This window comes from Clytia hemisphaerica, unplaced genomic scaffold (genome assembly GCF_902728285.1).
Source record: "Clytia hemisphaerica strain Z4C2 unplaced genomic scaffold, Clytia hemisphaerica genome assembly, whole genome shotgun sequence".
NCBI lineage: Eukaryota > Metazoa > Cnidaria > Hydrozoa > Leptothecata > Clytiidae > Clytia > Clytia hemisphaerica.
The window spans coordinates 241,717-265,844 of NW_027104522.1; the positions used below are offsets into that span (position 1 = coordinate 241,717).

Sequence of the window (24,128 nt, forward strand, 5' to 3'; positions counted from 1 at the left end):
AGGCTTTTCTTAAAGGTTCAATGAGTCAATTTTAATATCCCAGATCTTCAAGCAATTAAAGTCGGAGAGGAAATTCGAAAGCTATTCAGCAACTCGAAACAAAGAGGCGCAGATTTTCCAGATTGGCTAACGACTTAATTAAGTTTCAAAGTAATACAATAATCGTAACGGAATAATATCAATTTGTATAGATTGCAGTTTGTTCCTTCCATTATTTTAACTAATAGATCTTATCGGAGTTTTTGATTTTTCTAAAAAAGTGATGCATTGTGGGATTGTTTCGGGAGTATCACAATAGAATTCCCTAAGAGGAATTCTTATGAGATTTCGATTGTAATACTCCAGAAGCAATCCCACAATGCATCGCTTTTTTAGAAAAATCTAAAACTCCGATAAGATCTATTTGGTTTGTGTTACTTAGGTCTGAGTATGTTCTACCTAATTGATGTTCAAAAACATACCGACGTCAGTACGATCAAGACAAGATTTGACGTCAAATCACAGTAGAGCTGACAGTTAATTGGTCTTAAAGCGGCTGTATTCCTTTGTGTGTTTTAGTCAGAGAGTTGTTGTAGTATATTTTTTTGCTCAGAAATTCATGCTCTATCAGATGGTATCAATCATTTTCGTTTATTTTGACTTGGCTAGGTCGTAGAAAAGATGTCACGGGACCCAAGGCTTGGCCTCCTACTATAATAACAATTTTAAGACTTGAATGGAATCAATCGGAATCGGAATCGGAATCTTCAGATTCCGAAACATAGAGCGATTTGAATTTATTTTTAAGATCTGGTTTTTGACTTTGCTGTTTCTTGTCATTGGCTTTTTTGAGTTCGTCTCTCAATTCTTTATTGGATCGTTCGACCTCGGTGACTTTCATTTTCAGCAATTTGTAATCATGAAGCATCAACTTCTGGTGTTTGGCAAGGTTGATTTTGTTATGCTCATCCATGTCTTTGCGTTGAACCTGGTAAATTTAATATATAATATTTGTCTCTCTGTTTCTTTGTCTTTCCGCCCGGCCGCCCGCTCGTCCCTCTAAAAAACTCTCGTCATGGATAAAACCTCTATAAAGCACTTACCTTTTGGTTGCAGCCGACATCAGAATATTCACATGCAATTTTTTCATACAAACATTCTTCAGCCAAATGTTTGGGAATCTGTACAGTAAAGAAAGAAAAGTATTTTTTTCTTTCTATCATTTTTTTTATTCATTCATCCAATCTAGAAGTATCGTGACCTGGTAGCTCAGTCGGTAGAGCATTTTGCCTTACAATCAAAGGGCTGTGGGTTCGATCCCCGGTTACCGCTGATTCAGCGAATGATTAGCTTAATCTAGGGTAATCTGATCTAGGCGGTTGGGAGCTGAGAGTTGGTGTGACGCTCCACCTCAGCATTCGATCTCCTAGGTCTAGCGCAAATAAAAAAGAAAATAGACAGCCACCAGATGAGTATACTTCTTTTTACTTATAACTAAGTAAGACCAAGTTCAAGTAGCATAAAATTGGAATCGATTTTTACCTCTTGTCGAAGATATTCGAGTTGACATTCATCATTGGGGCATTCCACATTTATGAAAGGACATTCTCTGTGATGATTCTATAAAATCAGATAAAAAAAGAAGATATATCGGTTGTCCGAAAAACGCGTCAAGATGTTGGCATTTTTCCGAAGAGACTGACATTGTCGCTATTCTTCCTTTTGTAGACAGAAATCTGTTCAATTAAGATTTCTCCCTCCCAGGTTTATTGTAGACGGTTCTAACTCATTGATGGGGTTGGGTTAGTTCCAGTATCGACCCACACAAATAAGCTCATGCTCACATTTTAGAAAAATGATAAATGGAAAAGAATATGGGTTTAGGTGGAAATGAAGGAAAACGTGAAATATTGGTATTCTAACTTCGATTTCACGAGCTGACATCTCCAAACAACAAAAGTCACATTCAACTCTTCGGTATCCACAATTTCCTTCGTGGTAATTCATTTTAAGTCTGGCTACATTTTCTTGGCACCCTTTGTTCTTGCACGGTATCATCTCGTAATCACATGTTTCCTCGTGATCCTAAAATAATAAATTACATACAGTGGAACCTCTAATTAGCGGACACCATCGGGGAAAGGGGTTAGTGTCCGCTAATTAGAAGTGTCCGCCTTTTAGAAACTTTTGATCTCGGAGCTCCAATTTTGAAATTAGGCCATCCCAGGGTGTCAAAAATACAAAATTGGGGTCTAAAGTACTTATCTGCAGACACTATGCCATAGAAGAGCTCGAGTGAATGACAAGAGGTTAAATCGAGGTGGTGGGTACGGACTTGAAATACCAGTGATTTTCTTTGGCCCACCTAAATTCGTTGAATGGGTCAAGGGAAAACTGGAAATTTGTAGAAATAATTTGAAAAATAAGACTAATAAGTGCTTGAAATAAAAATATCTAAAACAATTTTTTTAAATTTTGGACGTCTGTGACCCGTTTGATATTCAATGTCCGCTAATTGGAGAGCTAAAATAGGGGTTTTGGCCATTTCGTGTGACAAATTTTGTCCGCTAATCAGAGGGTCCGCTAATTGAGTGTCCGCCTTTTAGAGTGTCCGTTAATTAGAGGTTTTACTGTACACGCTTTTTATTTTATAAGAATAGTGTACTTTGGATTACGGTCAAGTATTCTTAGGAATTTGCCGAAATTGAGGGTGAAATATTCTTAACATATTCTTTCTTTTTTAAACTTGACTTTTTTAAAAACATGAGAATGATCAATTTGGACTTTTGAATGAATATTTGGAACTAAATTACATTTCTGCCTCAAAGTTTCAATTCAAGTCTAACGAAGGAAGCAGTTTTTTTCTGTTAACCAAATACAAAATGACTGCATGCTTATCAAATTCTGTGAAACTCACCCTAGAGGGTATTCTTAGGGTATTCTTACGATTTGGCCAATTTTCACCCTGATATTCTTATAGAAGATATTCTTATAAAAAAAAAGCGTGTAATTCTAATCAACTGATGAATGCGTAAGCAAGAAACTTAAAGTATTGAGAAGAAATACACCGTTTCTTATATCTTTATATAATTATATTATATATAAATTACTCAGTATACAGTAAAACACCCGACCACTCGGTTCATGAAATTTCTTTAATCAACGAAGGTGTGATGCGGAGATGTCGTGTTGTTCAATGTAATAATTGAAAAAAGATCTTCAATGTCTTTTCCGTACTAAGACGTGTCTGAATGCTGTACCAGTCATGATAATCAAGTCCTTGTTTTCGAAACGGGCAGTAAATAGCAGTAGACCCCACTTAAGATCACACTAATGTATAAAAAAGGCTCACTGCAAACTTTAACCAAGTCTTATTCGTGATATTCATGATGTAATATTTTATATGATAGCTCCAAAAAAGATGTTTGCCATGAATTTTGAACATAAACAATAAGATTAGTGGCAAACACCAGGGCTATTTTGGTTGTCTCCGTATAAATACCACGAATCTAAACAAAAATGTTCAAAAATCATTTTTGCAGAGTGACGACGAGCCATTACCTTATAGTCAATGATTTTTCCTTGCCATTGACATCCTTTCTCGTTTTGTGGACATTTGACATCGATACTTGTTTTCACCATCCTGTCAACCACTCCATTAAAGGAAATCTATAAAAAAATTATTATTGGCTTATCAAAAATCTTTTCCTAAAAAGTCTGTGCCCATTAGTACGGGGCCAAGCCTGGGGTTCCGTGACATCTTTCTACGACCTAGCCATTTTTAGTCTTTTCCAAAGAACATTACATTACAAGATATTTTGAGAGGGAGGACGCGGATTAGGCTCGGGACGCCTTAGGCAAAACTGCAAGGGAAAATAAGGGGTAGAAAAATAGCTTTATTATCAAAAGTCAAAATAAACGAAAATGATTGGTACCATCTGATAGAACATAAAATTCTGAGCAAAATATTGTATCACATCAACTCTCTCTGTCTAAAACACACAAAGAAATACAGCTGCTTTAAGACCAACTAACTGTCAGCTGTACAGTGATTTGACGTAAAATTTTGTCTTGATCATACTGACGTCGGTATGTTTTTGAACTTCGAGCGGCTGTATTTATTTGTGTGTTTTAGTCAGAGAGTTGTTGTAATACATTTTTTTGCTCAGAATTTCGTGCTCTCTTGGTAGTGAGTATTTTGAGAATAATTAGTTATGAAGATCAATGAAAAAAAGAACTTTAATTATATACGCAAATTTTATGAATGATAAATTAAAGTAATATAACCCACCTTATCAGGATCATATTGTACATTACAACTTGGACAACGTGACGACCTGAAATGAAACAATCGGAATAAAATTTATAACCATTTTTGTTTGTTGAAAATATATTCGCGAGAGGAATGCCATCAAATATAAATGACTTCTATTCTTACAAGCAGTAGCGTGGCGGCAGAGCGGGCAGTTGTCCCAGTCCCAGCGACCGATTCTTCGTGTTTTAATTTTTTTAAGGGGATGGGGCGAAAAACAAGGGATGCGGAAAGGCGCTTCTGATTATTAATTTACAACTTCTTAAGATTGACCAGAGAGAAGATACCCAAAATTTTCATCCCTCGCGTTATTTCTACAAATATGTTTTACTTTTTATACAAAGGGGGCACTAAAAATCTCAACTTACGAAACTTACCTCTTCAATTAGGCCCAATTTTGGTCCACGATTACCAGTCATTCTGTGGAAATCTTATAAAGCTACTCTTAGATTTTTACAAAGAACGAGCTTTCTGCTGGTATAAGAATACACGCTTTTTTATAAGAATAGTGTACTTTGGATGAGCGAGGGTCAAGTATTCTTAAGAAATTGCCAGAATTGAGGGTGAAATATTCTTAACATATTCTTACTTTTTTAGACTTGCCTGTTTTACAAACATGAGAAATGATCAATTTGAGAGTTTTGAACTTTTGAGTGAACATTTGGGTTAAAATCACATTTCCTCCTCAAAGTTTCAATTTTATCTCTAACAAAGGAAGCAGTTTTTCTGTTAACCAAATACAAAATGACTGTATTCTTATCAAATTCTTTGAAATTCACCCTAGAGGGTATTCTTAGGGTATTCTTACGATTTGGCAAATTTTCACCCTGATATTCTTATAGAAGATATTTATATAAAAAAGAGTGTATCGTGTTTTATGCTTACATTCTTCTTCTAATTGGTTGTTCATTGTTCCATTTCACCAGACATCCGTGACAAAAAGCGTGATGACACGGTGTTGAGTGTGCGTCACGCAAAAGTAAATGGCAGATCGTGCATTCCAAATCTGATACTTTCTGTTCTTCATTGACAAGGTCAAAGTCATAACCACGTTCATACTCTACTTTGATTGGCTCATACTCTTCTATCGAGGGACTTCTTGTTCTTCTTCTAGCCCTTTGAGTGTGTCTTCGAGTACCGCTATCCCCAAAAAGCGGCATTATTCGGCTAGTTCGAGTGTTGTACTGTAAAATACAAGGTAATATTAAAAAATCGCTCACTGTTGTTCAAAAGAGAAGGTATCCACCTTTGACTACAGTAGAGTGTACTTAACTCGAATCTCGTTACTCGAATGTCTCCTTACCCCTAACAAGTTTTCTATTCCCTTCAGTTAACATTGCATTAGACTTTACTCAATAATCTGAGATTTCCCTATCTCGCACAAATTTGTGCTCCCACCCCGCGCGGGTTCGAGTTATAGAGACTCGACTAGATTTGAAAGGTCAAATTCTTGCCATTTGCTTACGCATTATTCGCTGTGTATAACACAGAATACTCATTTTATATGTTACACGTATAATGCACATGTAATTGGTGTTTTGTTTTCATATAACATGCATATAATATATTATGTGATGTATTAAAAGGGAGTTTCTAAACGTCGACCAGAAATGGCGACCACGACCAGCGACCACGACCGGCGACCAGATAAATTTGGGTTATCGAGTTTACCTGCTCTCTCCACCGTCGAGAACGTCCAAATCGAGTCCTGATGATGCTTTCAAATGAATCACTGAGCATGTGGCTGAGAATTACTCTATAGCTAGAGAATACTAAAAGTGACTTTTGACGTTACCAGTCATTTTCTAGACAAAGTGACACTTTTTGACAAAAATATTGATAGGGTAATTAAGTGTGATGCCTGTAAACTTTATTACACCAAATATTTTAATTGTACCGAATGAGATGCCTTTAGTATGAATAGATAGAAATTGTCAGTAGGAAAAAGATGGGAAGGCCAGTTTTAGAGATATCAATCTCATCAATTATTCTATTGTCCTTACATTGTCAAAATGACTTATTTTGACAAAATAATGATGTGATGATCAAATATAAAGCTTCCTAAATAAATTCCAGCACAAATTTTGCCACTAACCAATTTGATGCCGAAAATACAAAAGGATACAAATTGACACTATATTCAAGCTCCAAGAGCGTTGAAATGGCTACTCTACACGTTTTGCACGTGGCTTTATAATCACTACATGTGAGACAGGGGTGAGCTTTACTCTTCAACCCATAAATAAATGATCATAAGAGAGACTCTACGGTGGAGAAAGAGGAAAAACTCGATAACCCAAATTTATCTGGTCGCCGGTCGTGGTCGCTGGTCGTGGTCGCCATTTCTGGTCGATGTTTAGAAACTCCCGTATTAAAAAGTTATGTTATAGAATTAAATCAATCCTCGTTGACTTTAAACAAACTTTAAACTCGCTTTAATGATATTCGACTCAGCTTCGCTTCGTTGAATATCAAAATAAGTAGATGTATAAATTTTCTTAATTCTACGGACGTCTGTAGAATTACGGCACTCTTTAATATCGACATATAATGTAGAATATAGAATTCAACTAATTATGTAGATATTCTAGAACGATTTCACTTTGTGCGTGCTCGAGACTCGAGCTCCAAACCCCTGACCTAAGAACTTTTGTAGTGACGAGTAAATAGTCTAACTGACGAGTTAGGCTAACTGTCTAGATCGCTATTTATCCGGTATCAGGCCATCCACAGCCCCGACCGTTAAGTGACTCCGCCCAGTATTCTTCACCCTTACTTGTCAGCGCTAAATTACTCATTGTGGTGTATACAATATAGACTCTGTTGTGTAGCAATCTACTTATTTGCCGTAATTCTACAGATGTCTGTAGAAATATGAATCTACATATTTTGTAGAATAATGATTCTACCCGTAAATCTACAGACATCTGTAGAAATTTTAAATTTACACCATCTACGTATTCTGTAGAATTATGTGTGATAATGTGTTGAATATCAACAAGCTCGACTGAATAATTTTCGATATCCGATTTTTCTTGTCGAATATCTGCTTATTATTATATACCTGCAGGCAAAAACAGCCATTGAATAATTCCTGATATACCAAGGTATTTTTTTTTTTCAAATTTTGATTCTCTTGCTGTTAGATCAAATAAATTCATTAAAATAAATCTATTGTCAATTTCATGAACAAATTTTATGACTCAAAGTAATTAACAAAATCATTAAATAAAATAGAAAAACATTCAAACGTTCGATTATGGGAGTGTTTCATCATATAATTGAACGTTCGAATGTTTTTATCTTTTATAATGGGACAAAAAGTAAAATACATTTCTGCTAATTGGTGAACGATAAACCATATATTCAACGTGAAAAATCGGATATCGAAATTATTCAGTCTCGCTTTAATGATATTCGACTCAGCTTCGCTTCGTCGAATATCATCAAGCTCGACTGAATAATTTTCGATATCCGATTTTTCTTGTCGAATATCTGCTTATTATTCAATGGCTGTTTTTGCCTACAGGTATATAATAAAATAAAATATATATTCGATTCGATAGGTTTTCGTTGGTTATTGGATTTATTCACTCTCGGTGATGTATAACCAATTTTTACCCATTGAATATCTGCTTATTATCGCACGTCTAATATCCAAAATGGTCTGTCGAACTTGACGGATATTCGATGAAGAAAAGCTGTAAGACCAGGAAAAACTAATTTTATCTTTTTCCTTCAATGTACAAGACTAACTGACTATTGGTGTCTATTAAATATTTAGTTAATTGAATACTTTAATGGGATAAACTTTCGCTGGGATAAAATTTCGCGGATTTCACGGATTTGGGTCATCCGCGAAAATCCGCGAAATTAAGTCCAAATGGAAATTTGGAAGTGCCTCATCCGCGAAATATTTCTAAACAAAACTCAAAATATGTCAAACAAATACTAGTTCGATGTTTACTTGCATCAAAGAAGCGCAAATAATGTGTATTTCAACAACCACCATGCATGATTTGACAGTAAAAGTCCCAAAATCGTGAAAATATTACCACCCAATAGTGCCACCCGCGAAATTAAGTCCCCGCGAAATTTTTGAATTTCGCGGATAGGCCCAACCGCGAAATTTAATGCCCGCGAAAGTTTATCCCATTAAAGTATATTATTTTACCTGTTTCCTGATGCTTCGACGAAACAAAATTTCTACATCAAAAAAGCGTTACATTGCACAGTTTTTTACAACGATAACATCATTTATGATTCGAAAAAGCTTTGTTCCTGTCTTTTTTTTAAAAATGAAAGTAGTTTTGTTGATGCTTGCATTTTTCCAAAAGTAATTAGATCTCTCATGCTTTTTTTATAAGAATGTTTTTTTCTATTTCGTCATGGATATTCTTTTAACTTTTTGAGTAAATTCATCTTGAAATACTCTTAAGGAATTCCTAGGTTGTGTTTAACATAACACTTCAAGCAAATATATTACATATTTGTTTGTAGAAGTCTTTAGCATTGCTGGGAGAAAGCTAGCAACTTGCAGTTTAAAAAACCCCCAAAAAAGACAATTTTAGTTTCAGTTACCAAATTCTATGATAATGAAGTATATGCTTTTTCTTTTATAAGAATAGTCATAATAAAATGAGCCAAGAAATTAAGAATATGCTTAGAATACCACCATCATCGAATGGCGAAACACCATTGTTTTCTGTATTCTTAAATCTTTGGCCAATCTCATCTTGAATATTCTTATAGAGTACAATCTTATAAAAGAAAAAGCGTGTAGGGTCAGATTTTTTATTTAGTGACAGTCGACATCTCGTTTTACAAAGTGTTTATTTTACACAAAACAAAATGGAATTCAGCCCCCCCCCCCCAGCGGAGCCCTTTTGAGAAGGGGTGCCCAAAAATAAGGGACGCCAAGAAGGATTTTTCAGGCGCCCATATCGAAAGATTTACTTAATACTCAAAATTTTCTGGCTCGCTTCGCTCGCACACTCCTTTTTTTGTGTTCATAATGACCGTAATAATAATAATAATAATAATAATGACTAATATTTTAAGTGGCTGGCCATAGAATAATGAATCAGCTTTTAGGCAGCTGAGCCATTGTCTCCCCCAGGGGCCACTTGTATAACATAACAGAACAATAAATGGAACGATAACTGATTAAGATAATAAATAATAAATTTCTAATGGAAAATACGAGTTTTGAGTTTGTTTTTAAACGATAAAAGGGATTGACATTGTTTCATCTCTAAAGGTAGATTGTTCCACAGATGTGTGGTTGAGGTAATGAACGTTCGACTAGAAAAGGTGTTTTTGGCAAGAGGGACAACGACATTATTCTCTCTTGCAAAGCGAGTGCGGCGTTCATGTCGCTCGCTAGCAGGCTTTACCCGATCACACAAATATTTTGGCGCAATGTTCCGCATCCCTTTGAACATCATGAGTGTTTTATTGTATTCGACAATCCGATCAAATGTCTTATTGATGGGCATGGTTTTAGAGATGTTGTTCAGGAGTGAATCAAACTTGTTGTGATTTGCCTTTGACATAGTGCTCCAAGAATTGGAACAATATGTAATGTGTGGCATAACAAGAGCATTTATAAGCATTTTTTTCGTGTGGTCGTCAAGAAAGCTAGAGATGCCTTTTATCTTGTTTAGTTTGAGATAGGCTTTCTGGCGAGCACTATTGGCCTGGGCATCCCAGTTTAGGTTTTCATCAAAGATGACACCGAGATATTTCACTTTCTCCTTGCATTCAAGAGTGTCGCCTTGAAATTGGATAGGGACCAACCTCTTGCATTCCTTCAGTTTGTTTGCTCTTCCAAAATATATGACTTCGGTTTTGCCCGTGTTTACCGTAAGTTTATTTTGGCTGAACCAATGTCCGACTTCAGAGAGTTGGCCAGATAGATCTTTTCCAAGCCTCACTGGGCAGTCAGAACTGACAGCAATGATGGTATCGTCTGCGTAAAGATGGTGGAACACAGAAGGTCGAATACTTTGACCAATATCGTTTATGTAAAGGAGAAATAACAATGGTCCGAGGACCGATCCTTGTGGAACCCCGTATGCGCATTCGTTCATCATGTCCGAGCAAGTATCTCCTAGGAGTGTACATTGAAGACGGTCTGACAGATAAGATTCAAACCAGGAGAATGAGGAGTCCCTAAATCCATAGCAGAATAATTTCTTTAAAAGAATTTTATGATCTACCGTGTCAAAGGCCTTCTTGAGATCTACTAATACAGCCCCAACATACTTCCCTTTCGCAAGCTCTTCTAATATAAAGTCTGACACACAAATAACTGCTGTATCAGTTGAATACTTGTTTCGGAAACCTGATTGAGATCGGCTAAGAATATTGGAATTTTCTAGAAAATCAGAGATCTGAGAGTGAACAACTTTTTCAAAGATTTTCATTGTTATTGGCAGTATAGAGAGGGGCGCCAAAAACAAAAAATCTTTAAAAAGGGCGCCATATTTGCCTTGGCCACCCATAAGAGAAATTTTCCCACCACGCCACTGCTTAAGGTATTTCAATATATAGTAGAAATTTTAAAGCTATTACTTTCCTTTGCTCTTTCAGTTATTACAGCGATCACCAGGCCAACCGTTGGATGAAATTCCTGTCAAAGATGATGTCCAACATGAAGGTACCTTAAGGGAACTATGTAATTTTTGTGGGAACTTATATTTTAGAGTACTCTCGGGTACCTAATAGCCGGGGGGGGTTGGAATAAGCGGGGGGGTTGGAAAAAATCTCAAAACTTAATAAGCGGGGGGGTTGGAATAAAAATGTCCTGGGTGGAAAATTTTTGAAAAGGAGGCTAATACAGCTGAATTAGGACAAAAAAGGGAACTTTCAAAAACATTTTCCCAAAAATTAATAAGCGGGGGGGGTTGGAATAAGAATGTCCTGGGTGGAAAATTTTCGAAAAATTAATTAGCGGGGGGGGGGACGGCTATTAGGTACCCGAGAGTAACTAATTTTCGCGTCTTTGGGTGTCCACCGCGAAATGCAGTTTTTACTAAAGATCCTCAATGACCCCTAGGAATATGAAAAATTTCGGCAAAAAAAGTTAGTTAGTTTTGCAAAATACGCTAATTTACCCTAGCACCGCGAAAATAAGTTCCGCGAAAATCAGTTCCCTAAAGGTATGGTTTCGTTATTCAGAATTCCAATTGATATCTGTCAAAGATATTTCTTGCGTTGTCCCCATCCAATTTTGTGCTATTTCAGCGCTGAAATATTTTTTGCCGTTTTGCCTGATTTTGCCAACGTTTTTAGGCAAAAAATATCATTTATCCGCCTAATCAAATTCTCTCTGAGAAGTCTTTTTCGGCCATCTGAAAAAATGTCTTCCTTTGATGGTTTTTGTGCCCTGCCTGCGCGTCGACACTCAAAGGTTCCAGATAAATGTACCGTCCACACCTTTTGAACATCCCCTGTATCATTCCGGGCCTTTGGTTAGGCTTGAATAATGTTACTTCCTTCAACAGAACGAGTTCCGGTCTCCATATCTCAAGAAGTAGACAAACTCCTACAAAAAGAAAAACCACCGCCCTCTTCGTCTCAAAACACGCCCAAAAAACAATCAATAAAGATGAATAAGGCGTTCAAAAAATCAGTTGTTCGACAACCGAAGCAAGAGGTAAAGTTTGAGTTAATAAATGAATGAGTTAACTATATTTGTCATTGTCCTACTCACTTTTCTACTAGCATGTACTTTCGAATGAATGAACGAGTTTTACTATTTCTGCTCGTACAGTTGACTCTCGCTTGTTTGCGTATTTGAATCTTTCTATAATCCGTATAAACTCCCAGTCCCCGTCAAGGAGAAACCCTCTTAACATACTTTCCATAAACAAATAAGATTCTCCGTTCGAGTTCGAATTAGCGAGAGACAACTGTAACTCTATGACATTGTCCTGATCACTATATTTTTTTGTCGACGTGCATGTTCTTTCGACTCCTCTTGCGATGGTAAGATGTTATACTCCCGCCAAGGAGGCCCGAGGTCGATACCCACCGTGTCTCTACGATTTACTTGGCAAGTGAATACCTTCGCCCGGGTCAACACATGCCATGTAAGTGGAATTGGGTACCATTACTCTGATACAAGAGTGTGGATAGATTAGACAGACATTGTGACGTGCCGTGGCACTCATAAGGTTCGGCCTCGCGTGAGCATCGCTCTCCCAGTGTCGTTCGAGTGTCATGGTATACGCCGTGGCTTGGCAGCTCGCGTCTGTCAAGTTGCAGTGTCTGTCAGCGCCGTGATTCCTACTCCTTCGTGGGTAGGACCCATCCCGAATGCATTCGGAGGGCTCATACCTATCTTTGCAAGAATCTAAACCCAAGGTATTTCGATAGCAAGTTTTTAAATAACATTGAAGACGCTTTAGCTAAAAAGAACTTACCATCAAGAGATCACCCTTAAGGATGAGACAATCTACTTTTTTATTCTCCTCAGACAAATTCTCGAATACCAGAGCAAGATGATGCTATGGTAACGACTAATGACATGAAAGATGGTGTCGTAAGCAGTGGTGATGTACAACTGGTTCATTTGCTGAAAAATTTACTGGTCAAGTAAGTTTATTGTTATTTACACGCTTTTTTTATAAGAATAGTGTACTTTGGATGAGAGTCAAGTACTCTTAAGAAAGTGCCAAAATTGAGGGTGAAATATTCTTAATGTATTCTTACTTATTTAGTTTTGACTTTTTTACAAACATGAGAAATGAACAATTTGAGAGCTTTGGACTTTTAAGTGAGCATTTGGGTTAAAATTACATTGCTTCCTCAAAGCTTCAGTTTATCTCTAACAAAGGAAGCAGTTTTTTCTGTTAACCAAATACAAAATGACTGTATTCTTATCAAATTCTGTGAAATTCACCCTAGAGGGTATTCTTAGGGTATTCTTATGATTTGGCAACTTTTCACCCTGATATTCTTATAGAAGATATTCTTATAAAAAAAGCGTCTATTTGTTAGTCTAAGGTGAACTTTTTGATAAAAACTTTTGTTTTTAGATTGTTTCCAAAAAATTGTCGGACGAGACAAATTCTTTTCCCCAATGCTATACTTTTAAACCCTTTTTTAATGATACTTCTTAAACAATATTTAACATTCTGGTTGCAGGGAGCTTGGCAACTCTACAGACGAGAGAACAATTTCAACAAGAACGAACAAATCCTTGACGAGCAATCCTCAACCAAACAGTAGACCGAAACAAAATGCGAATACGAAGAAAGCAGAAAGTAAAACGACGAACGTAAGTCTCTTTGTTTTGAGATGTTAAAATTGGTGCTTACTTTAATGGGATAAATGTTGGGTGTCATCCACGAAATTTAGTCCCCTTGGAAATTTGTAAAGGTCTTATCCGAAAAAAAATTTAAAAAAAAAAACTCTAAAAATGTCAGATAATCACTTTTTAAATGTGAACTGGCATCAAAAAGCGCTAATAATGCATATTTCAACAGGCAGTATGTATAATTTAGCAGTAAAAAGACACAACATCATGAAAATATTGTCTCCTGATAATGCCATCCGCGAAAATTGAGTCCCCGCTAAATCTTAAAATTTCGCGGATGAGCTCAACCACAAAAATTTATCCCATTAAAGTAGTCCGAAATCCACTCTTTTTAGCACAATCCCCTTAAAGGTTGCTTCTCTAGATCAAGTTGAAATAAAAAAGACTCTCTCATAAATTACGTCACGGGCAATGCTTACTTCGTTTTTAAAATATTGCTTTGGTAATTACTTCACCTTGGCATGGTTTCAAAAGAAGGCAGTAATTTATACAAAGACCCTATTGCGATCGCTATATTAGACTTTTTCATAAATTACGTCACGAGCAACTCTTACCTCGTTTTCAAAATATCACTATGGTAATTGATTCCCAGAAGAGTTCATTATAAGTTCACTCTTTTCAAGGGGTTTAATCACCTTGGTAATGGTTTCAAAACGAGGCAGCCGTTGCATTCAAAACAAATTATGAAAAGGCCTTAGAAACAGCATTGAAAAGAAATGGACGTAAATGATATTTCTAGGTTCAAACAAGGCTGATGAAGAAAAAACCGACCAAATCATCTCGCGAGATGACCAAGTCTAAAGGCTTATCGACAAAAACAACAAATACAGCCTGGAAATGATATTTTTCGATCATTGCCAAAACAAATTTCTGTACATTATCTTTATTGAAAATATATATTTAAATTCGATTTATTTTTACATCAGACGCAGTCTTTTCTTTTTGGTATTCCAACATTTATTACTTTCTGGTCTCTAGTAGACGCCTCCTTTAATTTTCCACGCGGAACATTCTGATTAATAATCCGACATTCTTTTCGGCAATAAATACTTGAAAATTTCAATTGACACTTCTTCCCTTATTCTGCTTATTCAAGACCCTCGTCTATTAAAGATACGAGAGTAGAATAAATTAACTAAGGACACCTTTTGGCACGAGCCAGGCATTGAGTTTGAATGGCTAGAGATGAATCTTTAACCTTTCTCAAGCAAGAAAAAGTATTTGGAATTTTTGTTTGGAAAGTGGCTTTATTTCCGATCCAGGAGTTTATAACCTAGCCTCTTCGGGGCTTTGAAGTCAATGGAGCCAGGGAAGTTAGCCTGAGATAAATTAAACTCTTGTGACATGTCCAAAAATATCATAAATTTTGCGCAAAAGACTGGGGGATTTTAGACCAGATTGTTTAGTCGAAGAAATGTATTAGGATGTAAATCTCAGAAATGTTTTAAAATTAGAATCTCTTGAAAAGTACCAATCAAAAATCAAGATTATGAAATTTTGCCCCATGTCAGGGCTTGGTGAACTCCAACTTATGTCAGCAGAAATTTGGAAAAGGCGATTTTGTCTAAAAAAATGATGACGTCATTGTTTTCCAAATCATTTTCTTCGTGAATTGCTTGTTCTTAATGAAAATTTCATCTTGTGTGAAGAATATGTGTTTAGTATGTCTTTCGACTTCTATGTATATACTAGCCCGGGGTCCACTTAAAGCTCTATGATAGACTGAATGGCGCGATTAAGTGGCCCGGTAGTATATGGTAATGTGCTTTTGGCTTTAGTTAGGCCAGATTTTAGTTGTTTTTGGAAGATAAAAACAGTATGAAGCAATGTTTTTATTTGAGAATAAAGGGATTGCAAATCTGTTATTGATGTTTGTTTCTCATTTTTGATTATATCTTTCAACTCCAAGTAGTTTTTTTGTTATTTGGATTTTAAACATTCTTTTTCAAAATGGCAACCTCGTCAAATGGTTGGCAGACGATATCATCCACCAGGATGCAAGTGAAATTTTTCAATCTACGGACCTAGACGGGGGTTCGGTTATTATCAGTTAGGGTTAGGGTTGGAGCTCGAGAGTCACAATATAAGGCCGAAGGCCTTCTTAGGGGCATCCGTACCCTGTGACCTAACTTAGGATCCCGTAGGGATCCTTGTAGGGGCATTGGTAGGGTTGGGAGTTTCCTTAATAAAGGTCTGTAAATTACACACTATAAGTATTAGTGAATAACAGAATTCTGCCGTGTCTCGTTGGCGCTAGCGGTTAGGCATTGGGTTTGTAAACCAAGGTTGCTTGTATTTGGTGGTTCGAGCCGGGGTCGGAGACCTATTTCACCGGTACGGGCAAATTTCAGAAAAATACTTAGAAAACAGTTAGAAACACTAGAGAAAGTCAGAAAATCAGTATAGAAGATAGGAAAGTAGAAAATAGGGGGAAAATAAGAGAGGATGCATCCTGGTGGATGATATCGTTTGCCAACCTCGTCAAATGCTCCTAGTCTATGTATATACCGAAGTTGACTTACATTATAAGTAATCGTGAATATGCATTATAAAAAGGCTCGAGGGATCAAAACAGCTTCTCTCTTTAAAAAATTAAAAGGTTCGATTCTAGAAATTACAAATGTCGTCTTTGTTTTCATAATTTACAGTTGATGCTCTCTAATTCGATACGCTCCATTATTTGATAATACAGGGTGTCCGGAAAAAAATTATCGAGTCGTACCACTCCTATACAGGGTGTTCCTAATTAAAGTATCGAGTTTGAACATGCGATTGAGTAGAAAGTTTTATGTGCGTGTTCACAAAATTGTATTTTAAGCTCTCCCTCTTTTTTCTTAGTCATTACGATTAATTTATACGTTGTAACTACCTTTTGTAATAAGCCTGTGTGATGGAGAACGTTCTTATATTTTAGCGATAACACACACAAACTCTTCTACTCAATCGCATGTTCAAACTCGATACTTTAATTAGGGACACCCTGTAGAAAGAAAGTTCTTAATGTGTGTTTCACTAAATTATTAAAAAAACTTCAACGTCATGAAAATTGTAAAGAAAGTTCATTCTTTTTAATCATAATGACTGTTGTAAAAACAATTATTGTGTTGGTATATATTTTCTTACATTTTGTTAAACACACGCAACAACCTTCTACTCAAAATCATGTTCAAACTCGATACTTTTTTCCGCACAATAATGGTTTTAATTGGTTCTGGTTTCGTGGGTTCAGCCTTTCTATATTTTCGTTGGCTTTTTTGAGGTCATCTTTCAACTGCTTGTTAGATTGGCAGACCTCAGCAAGTTGCATTTTCATCAATTTGTAATCATGAAGCATAAATTTCTGGTGTTTGGCTAGGTTGATTTTGTTATGCTTATCCAGGTCTTTGCGTTGAACCTGATAAATTCAAGAATAAAACGCAAAAATGGTTAATTAGAAAGAGTTGCATGTCTCGTTCAAAACCAAGGTTTTCCTTAGGCTACTATGGCATCCACTAACAGATTTGTGCTCCTGTTTTGTGTAGGTCTGCAATTCAGACTATAGGATTTCCTCAACCTCGTTCCCTCTGCGTATTATAGAATTTTTCATGCTTACTGGTCGCGCGTCAGATAATACCAACACTATTCTGTATCACCTTGCGTCCATGGTAACTTAGATAGGGCTTAGATACCATGGGGACGAGATCTTTCCAAGTCTTTCCTTAACAAAATTCTTGAAAGAAACACAGTGAGTAATTTAGGCCAATCCGAAGTCTAAGAATCTTAGCTTTAAGAATTTGTCACACTTGTCTTCCCACCGACAACATACTTACTTTTTGGTTGCAGCCAACATCAAAATATTCACATTCAATCTTTTCGTACAAACATTCTTCAGCCAAATGTTCGGGAATCTGTACAGTATCAAAGAACAGAAAGAAAAATTAAACAAGGGAACAATGTTCTTATTATCATTATTTTACCTTATACGTTAAGGACAGAAACTTTCGCGGGCAGAAACTGTCGCGATTTTTGCCCTTTTTCGCGAAAGTTTCTGCCAAGTAAGAAATTGCGGTAGCAAGAAAAGGGGAAGTTAATTTCTACCTCTTGTCGAACAAGTGCTGATTGGCATCCCTCATTTGGACATTTGACGTTCACTAACGGACATTCTCCACACAAATGATTCTAAAAGAATAATACAGAAAATGCTATGCCGTTAGATTATTTTATAGGATTCGTGTATTTGACTGTTACATGCTATATTTTCTATGCATCAAGAAAGGAATTTGGAATTCAGGAACTTTCTCTACAATGTAAGGGTCCGATTTCAAAACGCCTAATTTTGAGCCGAACGTACGGTTGTTTTTGAAGAGAATGCTGGGTTTGTCCTTGTCCCAGAATACTGGGGGAAACTGAGACACAGATCCTCGCTAACCAAAGACCGATACACGGCAAGTTTTTCCAAAATTTAACTCCTCATTTCAAGCAACCTGATCACCCCGCTTATGTTTTTATTAGGGAAAAGTGTAGCGAAAAAAAAAAACTTTTATGCGCTCGGAAAGTGTTAAGAACTGGTCACAGTTAAACTTACCCCAAACTCGAGTTTTGTAGTCTTTTTTCTACAATATTCACATTCAACAATTTGATAATGACAAATGGATTTGTGATCAGCCATGTTGATTCTAGCCACACTTTTGTTGCATCCTTTATTTTTACACGGTACCATTACAAAATCGCATTTTGTCTCATGATCCTTAAAAAAGGAAATATTCAGTGCAAGTATTCAATGACATAATGAACCTTGATATTTGTATTGTAGTTAACTTCGCCCTCATAGTATGGGGCTATTTCTTACTTACTCTTAGGTTCCAAATAAACGCCCCCCCCCCCCGCTTGTTAATTTTTCGAAAAATTTTCCAACCCCCCCGGACCTATTAGGACCCCCCCCCCCCGTTATTAATCTCTAAGAATATTTTCATCTGTCAAAGAGAAGGCCCCTTATTTTGCTCTAAATAGCCTGATTTTAGCCTATTTTTACCTTATTTTTGGGTTTCAGAAGTACAATTTCCAACCCCCCCCCCCGGCAATTAGGTCCCCCCCGTGTTATTAAAATCTAGAAAATTTTCCAACCCCCCCCCCCCGTTTTATTCGAACCCCCCCCCTCCGTTTATTTGGAACCTAAGAGTAGGAGCCCCGGAGGGGAATTTCGTTGGTCCATTCATAAAAAAACAAAGGAAAACACTGAAGTACATGTGAAAACAGTGAAACAGAAAATCGAGCAACAATTCTGATGTATTTTGGAATAGTATCACATATACACTATGTTATAACCCTATGATATGTTTAATATTTGTCGAAATAACATCAGATTCAGATATCTGAAATTTATCGAGAAGGCCGAAGATTTCGTTTACCCACATTGCAAGTTTTCCGGAATTCGACAAAAATGATTGATACCATCGGATAGAGCATGAAAATCTGAGCAAAAAATTACCGTCTAAACAAGAGATACTACTCAATCCCCAAGATCAAAGAAAAAGTTTTTCTAGAGTATTCTGAATTACTAATGGGGTTTTGCTGGTAGAATTAGTTATTACCTTATAGTCAATGATTTTTCCTTGCCATTGACATTCTTTCTCGTGTTGTGGACATTTGACGTCGATATCGTTTTTCACCATTCGATCAACCACTCCATTAAAGGAAATCTGAAACAGTAATCGCTAAGCTATCGTTTTGTTTGCCAATAATCGATAGTTTTCTTGAGATAACGAATGAGGAACTTTGTAAAATTTACAGATAAAAGAAAAACCTTTTTTGCATAAAACAAACTAAAGGGCGTCCTAATTATCCTATTTCATTTGATTCGTGCATCTCTTTCAGGCCATTCTCTATTCAATTCATCGGGGGGGGGGGTTAAAGATATGTGCAGATTTCCCTTCATTGCAACCCCCTCTTGGGTAGAATTTTTGTATAGGAGAGCAGATTTTTATGACGCTGTAATTATCTTTTTAGTCAGTGTATTGTGTATGTATTGTGTCGATTTTAAGTTAAAACCACAGATATCTGTAAAGCCCGAAGGGCTAGATAGGCAACTTTAAGCTTTCTCCAGCAAAAAAAAGTGAAGCAAAAATTTGACTTTTTAAATTTCGTGCCGATGGATAGGATCTAGCATTTTAATTGTTTTCGGAGCACGAGATCAAAAAAATTAGGCGGCAAACGCTATTTCACATCTCTCAAACCAGTGAAATTGCTTTTTGTCACGTGATTTCTTCGGTAGGAAATCCTACCAAAACTTGCTTCACTTTTCGAAAAAGGCCGTAGATCTAGCCCTTCGGGCTTTACAGATCTGTGGTTAAAACCGGTCTTTAAACCTTCAAAATTTTAAGCTAGAGCCAATTAGAGCCGTGATAAAACCATTTATCCTATAAAATTTGCGAAACTAACTTAAAAACAGTCAAGATTTACATAAATTTATATAAATTTATACCTTTTTAGGGTCGTAATGTTCGTTGCAGCTTGGGCATCTTTTTAAGCTATGGGACGAATATTAAAAAGCTTAGTCAGGTTAATAATCCTTTACCGCCACTTAAAATGATGTTTTCATATTTTGCAAGATAGGAAAGTATTTGTTTTTACTGCGCAGATAAATCTAAAACTTTCTTCCCGCCCCCTCTCTAAAACAACAATGAAAGAAATTTTGTGATACCTGAAGGGAACTGTTTTTTGCGGGAACTAATTTTTGCGGTTCGCAGTTCAAGATTTAATATTTAATATTTGCGGGAACTTAATTGTACGGTTTGGGCCTAAATCCGCAAAAACCGCAAAATTTAGTTCCTGCAAAAATTAGTTCCCTTAAGGTAGATCGGGTAGCACTTTTTGTCGAGTCAAAGATTTTAATCCTCTGTACCCAGTAAACATTCGCATTCATTCTGATTTTGGATCAACAATTATGAGTCTCCTCTAGAAAGACCCCCTTCTCACAGATCCGGTAGAATTTCAAACATTTTGGGAAAAAATAACGAACCGCAACTCCATATTTTTTTGGTTAGGGATTTAAATTCCATTGTTTTCAAGTCAGAAAATTAGGGTGGTGTCAGTGTTTGATTTAGGCGACACGTTAAAACATTTTTGAGGTTGTTAGGATAAAGGGCTGTGCACATTTGAAGTGAAACTTGTGTCTTAGCTTCAATAAACCATCTTTTCTTGGATTATAACATGTATCTATAAGAGGAGGGAGAAAGTGCCTACATCGCAACATTAAAAAAAAACGAAAAATTTCACCATCCACAACCCCGACCGAAAGTGACTGTGCCACCCCTACGACGCGAAGTAGACACTTTCTCTATGTGATAAGACTGGAATACGGGTGAATAATGTTGTCTACCCCCTTGCATTACTGGACTGTTGTTGATTCCATTTCATGAGACATCCACGGCAAAAAGCGTGGTGACACGGTGTTGAGTGTGTTTCACGCAAAAATAAATGACAAATCGTGCATTTTAAGCCAGATACATTCTGCCCTTCATTGACAAGGTTGAAATCATAACCACGCTCTGGCTCCAACTCTGTTTCTAGTTCCAACTCTGTTGGAAAAAGGTTTCCGAGCGGATAATCGAAATTAATGCCATGTAGTATGTCTGTATGTATATTATTATATCTCTCCATATCAATCCTCTGTGCAATCAAATTAAATTTGTATGGGCAATCCAGAATCTATTGAACGTAATAAAATAAAAAGTAATTTATTGAAGACAAAAGATTTTTAATAAGCTTTAATAGATTCTGGTCGGCTTTTCTTGGAACAGACTGTATGAAATGGCATGGAAAACGATTCACAAACGCAGTAGAAAGTAGAATGATAAGTACACTTTTTGGTAAGAGCAATAAATTTGCCAAAAAGAAACAATATAAGAAGGATGCTGATTTTAAACAATTTTAGTGTCAAACTAGCAACTGGCCCGAGGGGGGGGCCCTGACCTTGACAGCCGACGGGAACGTGCCACTGGAGTTTGAAAAGTGGACCCTGTCAGAATAAAAAAAATCGAAAAATTTTCTAATTTCCACCCTGAAAATTGTCAAAAATGACCAAAAGTCGACCCTTTCAGATACGCAAATTTTTTTTCCGTTTATGGATGGGAGTATCATCGATGGTCGGGAGTATCATCGATGGTCGGGAGTATCATCGATGGTCGGGAGTATCATCGATGGTCGGGAGTATCTCATTTTGACGGTCAGGAGTATCATCGATGGTCGGGAGTATCATCGATGGTCGGGAGTATCATCGATGGTCGGGAGTATCATCGATGGTCGGGAGTATCTCATTTTGACGGTCAGGAGTATCATCGACGGTCGGGAGTATCTCATCTTGACGGTCGGGAGTATCATCGACGGTCGGGAGTATCTCATCTTGACGGTCGGGAGTATCATCGACAGGCGGGAGTATCTTAAACTTCTCTTAAACCTTGAAATATCGACCCGACCGGGGTTCGAACCCACCAAATGAAAGAGTTTATGATCCGAAACCCAGCGCGCTATCCGTTGAGCCACACTCGCACAGTAAATACTAAATCTGGAAATACTTATAGAATGACAAAAAAGACGGGGGTAATGTTATTATTTTATGGGTAAAATTCCATCTTTTTTAACCTCCATGAGTCCCACGTAGGGTCACAAAAACACCAACATAGAAAAATCAGTCCCCCGTAGGGTGCCTTTTTTTGGAAAATTTGGGGAAAAAGTATAAAATTTTGGAATTTCAGTCCCATTCAGGGTCACTTTTTTCGCAAATTTCGAGTCCCACGTAGGGTCCATTGTTCGAACCTCAGCGGAGTCCCCGTCGGTCTACATCACTACTAGTTCCAAACAATAAAACCAAACAACAAAGATGAGATACTCCCGACCGTTGATGATACTCCCGTCCATGTACGGAAAAAAATCTGCGTCAGATACTGTAAACATCTTGAAAACTAGTAAATCTAAGACCCTGCCAGACTTTCAGATATCTTCAGAGCCTAAAAAAGGAACCCTGACCAACGGCACGTCCCGTACCCAATTTTTCCTAAGTCCCCTCCCCCCCCTGGGGGGTAACCGACTAGTAAAAAATCGAGTTGAAACATTATAATTTAGCCTTCAAAATTAAAACAGGATAAACAACAGTTTGAGGCTTAAAGTGCCAAGACATAAAGAAAAAGCCCGAACAAAAATTTACTGTTTCTTATAAAAATCAGTGTATATGATTTTAGGTTTTGTAAGAATATGTAAATACAATTTTGCAGTAGGGCACAAAATCTGCCGAAGATTATTTAGGCCAATGTCATGTTGAATAATTAAAAACTCTGACATCAAAACAATGATAAGAAAACGTGCCCAGCAAAAGGTCTATTTTAGCCTGTTTACACTGAACTAAAAATCCCACACATATAATATTTGGAGTATTTTTTGGTGGCCGATCTTAAGGTCTTACTGGGCACGTCTAGACTCTTATAGCAATGCAGTCAAGAAATCTTACCGTCTCAAAGTGTTAGGTACTAATAATCATTCATAGCTTATCGGGGAAAAATATTCGTCACTTGGCTAAAATTCAGTCACTTTTCCCCGACGAAGTTTTCCCCGATAAGGTACCTTATAACGTATGATTTTACCTTATCAACCAAAAAGACTCGTCTTTTGCAAACAAATCTCTGAAGCAAATACTAAAAACAACAAACAGTACAAAAGTAAACTTAATCAATTTCTTTCAATAGGGCCCCGCAACGCATACCTCATAATTATTACTTTTCAATTAAAGCTCAATTAAAGATACGTGCAAGTTGTTATATAACTTTTGTTAAATGATGCGATTAACGTTTCAAAAGAGATAAACGCAAAGGTTGATGAGATTGGAACTCGTACAAACACATAGCCTGGATATCCAGCCCGTAAACTTTTTTTGATTTTGATATTTCTTATGTTTACGGTCTGGTTTACCTAGATCGTCTGCATTCTGATCTGAGGATGATTATGCGGATATTCTGATTGGTTGGGTCCAAGCGAATCAGAGATCTGAATGGTGGCGCGCGTATAAGAAATTATGCGAGCCGACTTGAAGTGTCCGCCTAAGTATTTGGATGGATCGCGCGGGCGATCAGCAAGGCATGTATGCTGCTTTGCAAATCTCCCTGATTTTTCTTCTTCGAAGCAAATAACAATGGAATGCCTAACTATCTCCCTTGCGTGTTTGACCACGCATCCAAATAAAAATAACAATAATGGTAGGGAAGAAGTGGGAAGATCAAAACATGGGAATTTTTAGATGTTCTTGTTGTTTTCTTTTCATACTTGCTTAGATATCTTGTTTTAATTTTCTTAATGACATGGTTGCACCATGGAGGTATAAAAAAACAGGAGAAGTATGCTATTGTAACCATGCTCGCCTTACGATTAAAAATATTACGAGGTATGCATGCTCATAATCTCATATATCGTGCATTTTTAATGAGCTCTTTTGTTGATAGGTAAAATCTTATTGGCTAACTTAAGTGTTGGAAATAAAATGGGACG

General features: G+C 36.8%; 3 protein-coding genes across 3 annotated transcripts in view; 1 reads left to right on the forward strand and 2 right to left on the reverse strand.

Moving 5' to 3' along the window:
• LOC136821959 (centrobin-like) overlaps window positions 1-14,536 on the forward strand; it is a 52,667-nt gene extending 38,131 nt beyond the window's left edge. The window contains exons 22-26 of the mRNA XM_067078179.1: window positions 10,886-10,952; window positions 11,800-11,951; window positions 12,774-12,892; window positions 13,445-13,577; window positions 14,356-14,536. Of these exons, the coding sequence (XP_066934280.1) occupies window positions 10,886-10,952; window positions 11,800-11,951; window positions 12,774-12,892; window positions 13,445-13,577; window positions 14,356-14,457 (573 nt within the window). The 3' untranslated portion in view covers window positions 14,458-14,536. The remainder of the gene's footprint in view (window positions 1-10,885; window positions 10,953-11,799; window positions 11,952-12,773; window positions 12,893-13,444; window positions 13,578-14,355) is intronic.
• LOC136821968 (RING finger protein DG17-like) lies at window positions 722-4,310 on the reverse strand. The gene is made up of 6 exons (XM_067078185.1): window positions 4,271-4,310; window positions 3,541-3,648; window positions 1,903-2,064; window positions 1,522-1,599; window positions 1,083-1,160; window positions 722-967 (listed from the first exon to the last, which is right to left on the reverse strand). The coding sequence occupies exons 2-6, from the start codon at window positions 3,619-3,621 to the stop codon at window positions 722-724; spliced, it is 645 nt and encodes a 214-aa protein (XP_066934286.1). The 5' UTR covers window positions 3,622-3,648; window positions 4,271-4,310.
• A 2,176-nt stretch (window positions 14,537-16,712) lies between the features above and the next one.
• Window positions 16,713-23,277, reverse strand: LOC136821961 (TNF receptor-associated factor 5-like). The gene is made up of 9 exons (XM_067078180.1): window positions 23,231-23,277; window positions 21,567-21,612; window positions 20,974-21,302; window positions 20,077-20,122; window positions 19,187-19,294; window positions 18,181-18,342; window positions 17,694-17,774; window positions 17,426-17,503; window positions 16,713-17,010 (listed from the first exon to the last, which is right to left on the reverse strand). Exons 3-9 carry the CDS (start codon window positions 21,252-21,254, stop codon window positions 16,783-16,785), a joined length of 984 nt encoding a protein of 327 aa, XP_066934281.1. The 5' UTR covers window positions 21,255-21,302; window positions 21,567-21,612; window positions 23,231-23,277; the 3' UTR covers window positions 16,713-16,782.
• Window positions 23,278-24,128: the final 851 nt, after the last annotated feature.

Coding starts and splice junctions, on each gene's coding strand:
- LOC136821968 (XM_067078185.1), bottom strand. CDS start 3,621: ATGGTGAAAACAAGTATCGATGTCAAATGTCCACAAAACGAGAAAGGA. Junction 2,065..3,540: donor GAAAAATCATTGACTATAAG/GTAATGGCTCGT, acceptor TTATTATTTTAG/GATCACGAGGAAACATGTGA. Junction 968..1,082: donor ATGTCGGCTGCAACCAAAAG/GTAAGTGCTTTA, acceptor TAAATTTACCAG/GTTCAACGCAAAGACATGGA.
- LOC136821961 (XM_067078180.1), bottom strand. CDS start 21,254: ATGGAGAGATATAATAATATACATACAGACATACTACATGGCATTAAT. Junction 19,295..20,076: donor AACATTACGACCCTAAAAAG/GTATAAATTTAT, acceptor TTACTGTTTCAG/ATTTCCTTTAATGGAGTGGT. Junction 17,504..17,693: donor CAGCACTTGTTCGACAAGAG/GTAGAAATTAAC, acceptor GATACTGTACAG/ATTCCCGAACATTTGGCTGA.